Raw genomic sequence first — 11149 nt, forward strand, 5'->3', positions numbered from 1 at the left:
TTTGTGACGCAGTAATTCAAATAGAAGAGCCAAAGCCTCCTTGCTCTGCTTCCTTTTGATGCATCCACTTGCAGACAAATAGATCCATATATGTCTTTTTTTCCTCGTCTGAACTGGCATCTGGATCTGAACTGCACGTCTGGATAACTCTGATATTGCTCACCATTTTTGTTGCTCTGGTAATGTTAACGTGGGGTTGTGAGGGGCTGTAAGCTAGCCGGAGAGAGTGTAAACAAAGGGATGATGGGAAATCAGCTAGGTATCACCCATAACTCAGAGGTGGATTTCTAATGAACTACTGCTGCTCTGCAGAAAATATGTCCTAGAAAACGACACAGGCTTTTGGATATTGTCTATATTTGTTTACATTTTGGTTTCAGGCATAATCTTAAATAAAATACCACCAAAATACCCCCAGTCCCCTGACAGTTGTGTATTTCTATCACTTGCACTTCCTCAATTCAACACACCTTCAAACTTCTGTGTTGTGTACAGTACACACTTTCAGATTTACACCATCTACTCTTCGCATAAAAAGTTTCAAATAAAACGTTTCTGCTGCAGGCAGATTGTTTCTGTGGGAGACGTTTTATCAGAGGGGCACTTCATATCCAAACTGAGATCAGGTGAATATTCACACAGATTTTATAGGAACAAGGTAAACATCACCTAGGAGATGGACTCCTGAACTGTGAAATGATTTCATTTCTTTGTTGTTAGATGCCTTACTGCATTTTGTTTTTGTTCACCTTTCGGCATATCCCGTCAGGGATCGCCACAGTGATACAATACAAATGGTTGATAAAGCGATGATGCACACTTATCTTACACCTAGTAGATTAAATCAAATATTACCTGATATTCTAGACATAGGGAACTTTAATGCATTGCTTATGGGAATGTGGAAAAATACTAATACTTGAGACTGGACTAAAACTCCTATAATATTTAGTTAACTATAACTAGACTAAGACTAAATATTTCAGATTGTCAAAATTAGGCTAAATGGTGTTATTTAAAAGATAAAGACCTAATCCGAATTTGCTGATTACATTTCTGATGCTTTTATATGATTAATGGAAAGCATTACACACGCATTTAATTCTAACTCTTAAAAAAAAAACAAGTACACATCAAAACCATCACATGCAAGATTCTGCCATCAAAAACATGCTCTTTGTGCAGCAGAAGACACTTTTCTGGGGGACAAACCCAACCTTCTGTGTGTGAAGGAAGCTGAAACATCATTGTTTCCCTCCAGCAGCGCTCCTACGCACACACACATGTGCAAACACACACGCAGCAGCAGCAGCAGGTAACAGACAGCCGGAGCCGGTGCCAGTGTTGACCTATTTGCATTTAAAATGCTTACAGGAGGCCCACTACTGTGTTCACATTGCAGTGCAGCACAGCTAATCTACACACCTTAGGTGTGTAGATTAGCTGAAGACAAGAGTCTGTGGGGGTTGAGAAAATGGGAAAGCTGCAAACATTGCTGCTGCAGGTGTTGAACTGTCTGATGCTGGTGGTTGGGGTGGTCCTCAACAGTCTCAACGGTGGGGAGAATTTGGAAAATAGAAGAAGAAAAAGAAAGTACAACCATGTCAGAATGGAAATCAAACAGTTAAAGGTCATAAAGTTAATGTTCTTGAATCTAAAGTTTCCCAAACTGGACCAAAAAGCAGAGTTTGTGGGGAAATCTGCTTTTTTCCCCCATTTGTTTCTGTTTCTTTTCAAGAAAAACAGCTTTTGGAAGCAGAGGATGATCTAACTTTATTTTAAAAGTTTTCAGCATTAGTGTCGTAAAAATTCAATATGCTGCTCCCTGGCCCAAGCTGAACAAAATGATACATGACAGGTTATGACAATGTTAAAACCAGCAGGGGTCTTGGTGTGGGGATGGCTAGACACTCTCCCTCCTTCTTTTCACATTCCATCATCCATTTCAGAAGAACATAAACACTCACTTGAGCACAGGTGTTAGCTCACCTTTGCACAAATACTTTGTGTGATTGAATGAAATGTTTCACACTAATTTGAATGCATAATCATGCGTGTGAGAACAATATTTGTATTGTGTACATGTTGACATGTGAACATTTTTGGAGTCAACAGGTATGTTTGTAACAGTTGAGTGTGTGTGTAGACAGGCCCCGCCCCTTCTAGATTTGTATTACATCTGAACCGTACCGTAATGATAAACATTCAGCAACTTTTTGTTTTATGCTGCTTCATGGTTTAACACCCCCCCCCCCCCCCCCGTATAATCACCTTCCTACCCCCCCCCCCCCTCTCTAACATCCCTCTCTTTTCTTCCCTCATTTCCTTTTCCGTCCAGTCCAACACAAAAGATCTTCAAATATGATTAAAATGGATAAATTTTGGCCTCGATTACAAAAGGGGTTTATTCAGACATACCTCTGTTGCTAAGGACATCCAAAAGTTACTTTTGCCGATTCTTCTGAAACTTTTGTCGATCTGTTAGGTACCCCTAGGCGACCGAAACATAAAATAGTTGCTATGGAGATAAAACGAACAGAAAAGCCGCCATTTTGAAAAATGTTTTTTTTTTACACCAATTAGTCACATGCAGCTTTGACTGGCTTCGATCAAAGGTGGACGTTGAGGATAGAGTGGCGGATAGAGGCGGGCAGATAGAGGCGGGCGACGTCGGCGGGTAGCGCTCCCGTCTTTAGTTGGAACCTTTCTTACTTATTTCCTAATAATTCAAAACCATAAGCAGCAAAGCATCTTTTAAAAAGAGCAAGTATGAGCTTGAATGGCTGCATTTGGTTTGGGATGCAGGAATATTAAAGATAAGAAGAATTAATGATGGTTAAAAGAAAACAGAGAGCTTTAGGCGCTTCATGAAGAAAACATCAACCCAATAAAAAAAACGGAACATTATTACATGTATTTGATCCAGGTCATTTCAATGCTTTTGTCCAATTCCTATCAAGTTGGAGTCTCAATAAACATCCTCCTTCCCTCTGGCCATCACTTCCAGATCTTTCTAGGAGGACATTTAGGAATTCCCAGGCTAACAGAGATTTAATCTCTCCAGCTTCTCCTGGGTTTGCTGTGGGGCGTCCTCTGAGCTGGACATGCCTGAAACATCTCACACAAAGGCTGAGGGACAGTCCAAATGAAGGGGTGTTCACACAACTAGAAAAATTGAAATGCTGAAAAAATTTCATGAATTCAGAGAGGGAGGGTCTAAGTGCAGGGATGTCCAGTTTAGCCTAGTCTGTTTAGGTCAGTTTAGCCGTTACCTATGACTTCATGCTCTTTATGATTTCAGGTTTATTACACAATTGTTGCCCATTCAGACACCCGTTGTTGTAATATTTTATTTTATATAAATAAAATTGAATTGAATTCAGTGACCCTTGCTTTTCAGGTGTAAGGAGAACAGTGTTGGACCGTGCATTACACACCTGGACCTTCAGTTCTTTGTCTGAATCCCTCAACCCCTCATTGAGCATTTTACGATGCAGAAACCAGCTTTGAATTGCAGATTGGAAATTCCTGTAGCCACAATAAATGTCGCTAAATCAACTCAACAAACAAAACAGTAAACAAATCTTTTCATGCAACAACAGCCAGCAAAAAATATTGAAAATAACCACATACATTTATTTGGAATATTATTTATTGTGATATCTATCATTTCACTCACCTTCACAGCTGTGCAGCATTACTCGCATCTGTTGTCTCATCACCATCACAGAGACAAACTGTGCTTCTATTAATTCAGCAATTGCACTGATCAGTTTGTTTTGTATTTTACCTGAAGTCCCACTAAACACTTTATTAGTAGACGGGCCGTAATGCAAATCCCTGTTGCTCTCAACAATGAGAGAAAGGAGCTCCAAGTAGTTTCCTATCTTGCTGGATCCAGCCCTTTCATCGTGTCCCCGAAATGAAAGTTCTAGCTTCAGTCTTTTTAAGATTTCTCTGTTTTTCTTCACCTTTTTTGTTATGGAGCTTGTTTCCCTGCCCACCTGCTCGTTCAGCTGTAGATCCACTCTGCTTTCCCCAAAAGTTTTTGAGAGCACGTCCCATCAGAAGGGTCTGAATACTTAACGTTGCCGAAGCCTGTTAAGAGGGCCCTGCTGACACCAACTCAAAATCTGGAAATGAATGTCCAACATTGATTTCGCATTAGAGGGCCTTCAGAATTGACAGTGAAGGCTTCTTTAACTCTGACTCTGTCTAGCAACAAAGGACAGCTGAAATGCGATTGGTTAAATGCTCCAATGTGAAACTACCTCTGTCTGGAAGCAGCATAACCATCATAAACACAATAAAATGGAATGGACAGACCATTTGGAATGATTTCATGAGTATGCATGGACACAATATAATGAACATATGATTCATATGTCTTTTAGGCCTTCAGAGAAGGCCTTGGAGGCCCTGACGGCTCACCACAGGAAAGAGATGGGAGTTACAATTTAAGAAATCAGCTGAACTTCAAAAAGCAACTATATATTTATTCATTTTCAATATGAAAAGCTGAAATATCTCCTGCAGCACTTACAGTGAAACAGGAATAACGTGAAGAGAAAACCAGTTTTAGGTCACAGAGGACAGAAAATAGACAAAAACACACAAACGTCTGCTTTAAGACCAAGGAACACACTCATCAACCCCACTCACAATCTTAACTTTAAGTTTTCAAGCCAATATTAAAAGACAACAAAAGAAATTAAGGAAACAAACATAGGATCCAACTTTTTCTACGTATCTAAGTAAATATATCGAGGCTAACACGCCATATTTGTTTCAAGAAGATGTTTTTTCAAGAAATGTTTAGCTACTCTGGTGTTTTTGACAAGATCTTCCACCATTTTTCTGATGATGGATGAAGATGAAGATAACTTAAGCTCAAAAATGAATTTCTGAGAATGTATTCATTCAAATAATGTGTAAAAAGGTGTAAAAAGGAGCAAAGAAATGCCGTTGGAAACAGCTTGCAGTTGTGACATTGAAGCTACTCCCTGATCTGCCCCACTCTCCATCCACTCTCAGACAAATAGATCCGTGCACGTCCTCATCTGAGCTGGCATCTGGCTCAAAACAGCTGGATAGCTCCAATATTGTGCAACATTTTTATTGCACTGCTAATGTTAGGTTGGGGGTGTGAGGGGCTGTAGGCTGTAGAGAGCTCTCAGTTATGGATGTCAACTTACTTAGTGGGAACAGTCCACAAGTCAGAGGCAAATGTCTAATGATCTGCAGAAACTGTCCTTCTTTCACTTCTGGCTTCTCCCATCAAGGGTCGCCACAGCGACACAACCCTCCCTTGAGGATGAGTCACATGGTTAACTTGGCAATGTTTTACGCCGGATGCCCTTCCTGACACAACCCTCTCAATCCAACTGGGCTTGGGACTGGCACAGCAGCAGAGAAGGGAATAGGGAGCGGCCCGGAATCGAACCCTAGTTTCAAGGACGGAAAGCGCTGCAAACCAGCACGAGCTAAACCGGCCCCGCAGAAACTGTCCTACAGAATTAAATGTTAAAATTTCTTTTTAGCCAAATCCTCACAGTCTAAACATAGTTAAAAGACCATTGGGAATGCTTGAAAATACTGTAGATCCAAATGTGATCAGAGGGGGTCTTTTAACCCTTGTGCTATCATAGGCACTTTAACGTTGGGAGTTGGGTCATCTAGACCCACTAGACAGTGCACTGAACCTTTTTTCTTCAATGATTTGTGATCTTCACTGGTGTCCATGGATTACATGAAATCTTTCCACCTTTATCCACCTTTGTCATGGTAGGGAGAACACGTCAAAGTAAGGGTGGAGTTATCTAAGATAGCACAAGGGTTAAGGTGTTCACCTAACAATTCATGATAAAATTGTTGAAGTTTTGAAAATAAAAAAACAGTTCTAATTAGGAACAAACTGACTTCATGAGATAAAGGAAGAAAAAAAAGAGCCTCGTCATGTTTGTGTTATGGATCTGTTTTTACTTGAACTCCAGTGAACTCAGGCACCAGATTGTCTGCAGAGTGTTTGCAGAGCAGTCATCACCGGGGGCCAAATGCTGCCGTCCTCAGTGTGTGAATGTGTGTCAGGGGTCCATGCTACAGCCATGCTGTGGGGGGTTGGAGGACACTCATTGAGGGGGGGGGGGGGTGCTGTTGTGCATGCTCAGAACAAAAGGCCTTGATTACTGAAATCCTGCAAAAGGTAGAGAAGGAGGTGTCAAAAGGGGGATACAATGCAGAGCTGCAGCTCAGGGGCCCTTCATCTGGTCTCATGAAGCTCATGTCCACACCCTGTCTGAACACATCGCCCCCAATCCACAAACTCCAGAGAGCCCGGGAGCTCCGCTCTACATGAACCGTGGCCTTTCTGTGCACATTGATCTCCATGTTCAATCCTTCAGAGGTTTATTTTAAAACAACAAAATCATTCATAACATTGACAGTGAACTGCTGCACACAAAAAGCTCAGCAGCCCCCCCCCCCCCCCCCCCCCCCCCCCCCCCCAATGTGGCTCCGTGGCCCCTGACTGGTTAACTTTTGTTAACACTTCACATTGAAATTGACCCTGGCTGTTTGAAGGAAGAGGAGGGTTCAAGATGGAGGTGTTTCTCAAACTGAGGGATGAGGGGGGTGGAGGGGGGGCAAACCCACGCAGCGGATCACCGATTTCCTTATGGGAGGCGCCGCTCATCTTCCCCAAACCTGCCGCGCGCCGCGGAGGACGACACAACCCGGACAGCAGCCGGGAGAGACCGTGCCGGTGAAAGCTTCCGCCGACGCCCATGTTTACCTGCGGACGCCCAGGTAAGACGCGCGTGCCCCCCAAAACAGCCCCGCCGCGACTCGTTTCATTTAAAGACATTTTTTTTGTCCTTTTCTTACATTTAAGCGGATGCTTTTGGGATGTTTGACTTCATTTTATAAATTTGGTCTAAGAAAAGTAGACTGTATTCCTCCGCGCAGTCACATTGCTGCATACCTGTACACAAAACAAAATTACCGTTTATATATATGTATAAATATATATTTTTAAAATTGTATTAGTTTATGTAGTTAGGGTGAGTGGACTGTTCGAAATTGAAGCCTTGTGGTCACAGTTGCCCTGCTTTGGGGCCTGTAAAGGTGTGCAGGCCAAAGGGCCCGGGGTCCCTCAGCCTGAAAGGGCCCTCATTTAACAAAAGAGGATAGTTTTATTTCACTGATGTTAATAGCTGATGTTCAAGTTCCTCATTAACATTTGATGTGAAAAAAAGTGTCACTTTTATTCTCTGTTTTGATGCTAAATGGTATTCTGCTAAAATCCTTTTTTTATTATATATATATTTTTTACAGATCTTATGAGTCTTTGTTTCATGTTGTTTTGTTTGTACCAGCAGTGCCCAAAGGTCTGACCAGACCTGCAGGAATGGTCCAGAGGAACGATGTGGTGCTGTCCGTCCTGCTGCAGCTCCAGGAGGCCACAGAGAGCTCCGGCCTGGATGCCGTGACCGGACTCGCTCTGGAGGTCCAGCAACTCCTTGCTCCCTTCCAGCTCCCAGCAGCCCCCTGTCAGGAGCTGCCAGAGTGGGTCAGCGTGGACGAAAAGGCCCAGGGGTTGTACCCTGCTGATGCACCCAAGGGTCTCCTGCCGCTGAATTGCAATGGGGAAGGCAACTTGCTGTTTGATGCTGTGAGCATGTTGCTTGTGGGTTCCACTGCACTAAGCTTGGAGCTACAGGTAAGCAGAAAGTGATTCACACTTAGACATAATTCAACCTTTAAACAGTTCATCTGATGGATGTATTTATTATTTTTCTGTAATGTGCAACATTATATTTACATTTTCCCCTTTTTCTTAATATGTATTTGGGTCAGAATTGACTCAGCCGTTCTTTAAATCAATCCACATGTTTTGCTACAGTTTTTCAGTTTTTTTTTAAATCAAACGGTGGCATCTGGCATTTTTTCTTTAAGTTCAAAACACAACACAAACAGATTCAGTATGGGAAAGCATGAATTATTTGGGAAATCGTAGAAGATAAATTATGTAAATGTTAAAAAATAAAGTTATTCTAACACTGAGCCTTATGGTTCTCCCAAAAATATTATCTTTTTCGGTTTTGTGATCCTTCTGAACATTTTTTTGTCCCAAATTATGTCTTTAAAGGTGTTTTCAGCTCTGGAATATGTTGGGTTTTTTTTTTGCCAGGTGCGGACCGTGGTGGAAATGGTGCTTTGGAAGAGTTACTACTTGTCTGGGATGATCGATTCAAAGATGATGCTCCAGGCTGTTCGCTTCAGTTTAAGTGCAGAAGAGTCTGAAGACATGGTCAACTTGCCGGCGGCCGTCCTGGAGGCCATCTTTGACGCGGATGTCAAGGCCTCCTGCTTCCCTGGCTCTTATGCTAACATGTGGCACGTGTACGCCCTGTCGTCGGTTCTTCAGTTCAACATCTACTCCATCTACCCTATGTTCAACCTCAAGATCAGACCCTATTTCAACAGACTCATACGCCCTAGAGCCAGACCTGAACGCTCGGAACCTCAAACCATACATGTCATGTGGTCCGGCGAGCTGCAGGCAGAGTCATTGTTCCGGCCAAATTACTTTGTGGCTTTAGTTCAGCTGAGTTCCCACATGTCTGTCACCCTTGACCTACAACACAGGGCGACTCAGATTAACAGCAAGGAGCAGGCGAGCCGTGACCAGCCGCTGTCCTACCCGAACCTCAAGGACAAGTATAACATCACCAAGAGGACCTTTTACCGCTGGAAGAGGCAGACGCAGGAACACTGTAAGAAGTCAGCAGCCCGGTACGAGGCAAAGTACTTTCTACAGGCTTGTTACTTGGAGGGCAAATTCATTCCTTTGCACCAGTTTAAGAAGTTTTTCCCAGAGATTTCCAGGTCATCTTACTATAACTGGAAGCAAGAGCTGCTGAAAACCGGAGGGAACTTCACGTCTTCTTCAGCTGGAGAGATCAGCCCCGGAGAGAGCACGGAGCAGGAGGCCTGGTCATCGCCCGAAGCCAACCAGGACGAAGCCGAGCACCACGACAACGTTGCCAGGATGTTCGGCCTCAACCTCGGCAAGCTGGACGTAGAGCGAGCTCACAATGTGGCGCACATGCAGGAAGCCAAGCGCTGCTTGCAGAACTACATCACCATGAACACCTCCTTCCCTTTCCGAATATTCAAGAGAAACTTTCCAGGAATCTCCAGGTCAACCTACTACAACTGGAGAAGAGAAGCCATGCTTTTCAACAAGGGCTACAAAGGAACTGTTGGCAGCAGCGAGGACAGCTCGGACGCCGACAAAAGCGAGAGTCCTAAAAGCGGGGCAACAGCAATATCCAGCGAGACCCAGACCCTTGTGCCCAAAGCTCGGATTTTCAGGAGAAAACACAGGAGCTTCAGGTTGGCGTACCTGAGCAAAAAGCAGCTCCGAGAATTGGCAAAGTTACACGTTCAGAAGTCCAAATGGTCTCTGACAAAGTTCAAGCTCAAGTTCCCGTCCATGTCCTCTTGTTTCTATTGGCTTTGGCGCAGCAGCGAAAACCACAAGGCCAAAGGGAGGATTGGCCAAAGTGTGGAGACCAGTGCTCCAGAGAGTCTGGAGAGCTCGTCCAAGGAAAATCTCATATTGGAGAATCCCGTTCATCTCCCAGTCGCCATGGCCCACAAACACCCGGAGACTTCTTCGCTCCCCTCTTTTGATGTTGCGCATTCAAAGCAAATCTTTCAAAGAAATGCACCAGTGGATGAGCATGTGTATGGCATGGATGTTGTGGCGCTGGCCAACTTCAAGGCCAAGGCGAAGCTCTTCCTGCAGCAACGCTTCGAGGAGAAGTCCTTCCCCACCTTTAAGGAATTCCGTTCATACTTCCCGTTCACTGCACGCTCCACCTACTACATGTGGAAGCGAGCGCTGCACCACGGCGTGTCACTGGTCCATGGGTGAGCCAAGCTTCTGGTGCACTAGAAACCTGCCCCAGCCAGGTGTAATTGTAATAATTTGCCCCAATATTGAAAAAAACTACCTACTAGCCCATGAAAAACAGCAGCAATGTGTCCCCCTCCTCTACCCCCTCCACCCCAGACCATTCCTCCCTCCTGAACATTTGCACGTGTTTGAAAAGACGCTGAGTCGGGGCCATTGAAACCCTGCATGCTGCCCCCCCCAAGGCGAAAAGCAGTTCAAAGCAGTCTTTTAAAGAGGGGGGGGGGGTTAGTCTGAAGCTGCTTCTCCGTTCTTTCAGTCCAGGCCTTTCTCGTTCATTGGAATTCCTTTTTACAGTATATCATCCCCAACTGGAACAAACCAGTTTCACCCCAGACCAAGCAGGGTTTCCATCACTTTGTAGGTTCTTCATCTCGGGGATCTTCTGGTTTAAAGAGCAGGTTTTATCCGATGCAAACGCTGATGGACGTGTTTCCAAGCTCCTGTCCAACTGAATGTAGATCAGATTTATTTTTTGTACCCTCTTTCATTTAATTTCCAAACTACCTATTCTAGCTTTGAGCTGCTTTTGTTTCACATGTATTTATTCTTTTAACCGCAGGTTGTAAATGGGCGCTGCTAACACTTGATCGTCTCAACGACATTTGGTATTTAGTCCCTAGAGACCCGAGGGATCTTCTGAGTTATGAAAAATGAAACTGATTTGTTTGGAACAGGTCAAACTCGCCAGGGGAATGAAAGAACAGCGCTTTTTTTTCCAGCTATTGTGCTCATGCTAATGATCAAGAGGGGGGAAGGGGTAATTTTATGTATGCAAGGGAACAGAGGTGAGATAAGGACAGGAACACTCAGGAGTATGGAGGGTGGGGGGTTCTGGTCTTCACAGTCTGGAGACGATCAATCATAACCCTTTTCCTTTGAACAAATGAGTTTCTGTAAACTGCTGAATGTACAAATAAAGGAAACCAAAAACAGAGGCTCGTCTTTGTTTCATTTGGTTTGCAGTGTTTAGAAAAAGTTCTGCGTTCTTCAGAAGTTTAGCTTGTGATGATTTAAAATAATGAAAATGCAGCAAAGTAAGTGGAACCTCTTGAGGAAAAACTCATCTTAAATTTTCATGAAAAATGAAATTATACATTTGTAAAATAATTACATTCCTCCAATTGTTTTGCTAAACATTTATGTAACCCTTGTGCTATCCTGGATACT

At 43.6% G+C, this 11149-nt stretch overlaps 1 protein-coding gene across 2 annotated transcripts; it reads left to right on the plus strand.

Moving 5' to 3' along the window:
- The first annotated feature begins 6664 nt into the window (after positions 1-6664).
- vrtn (vertebrae development associated) lies at positions 6665-10916 on the plus strand. 2 transcript variants are annotated; one of them, XM_011491967.3, is made up of 3 exons: positions 6665-6804; positions 7374-7717; positions 8189-10916. In XM_011491967.3, exons 1-3 carry the CDS (start codon positions 6783-6785, stop codon positions 9938-9940), a joined length of 2118 nt encoding a protein of 705 aa, XP_011490269.1. In that variant the 5' UTR covers positions 6665-6782; the 3' UTR covers positions 9941-10916. The 2 variants fall into 2 exon arrangements, with proteins under 2 accessions (XP_011490269.1, XP_011490270.1); XM_011491968.3 differs by having other exon boundaries at positions 7377-7717.
- Positions 10917-11149: the final 233 nt, after the last annotated feature.

Source organism: Oryzias latipes, chromosome 24 (assembly GCF_002234675.1).
Source record: "Oryzias latipes chromosome 24, ASM223467v1".
Lineage (NCBI taxonomy): Eukaryota > Metazoa > Chordata > Actinopteri > Beloniformes > Adrianichthyidae > Oryzias > Oryzias latipes.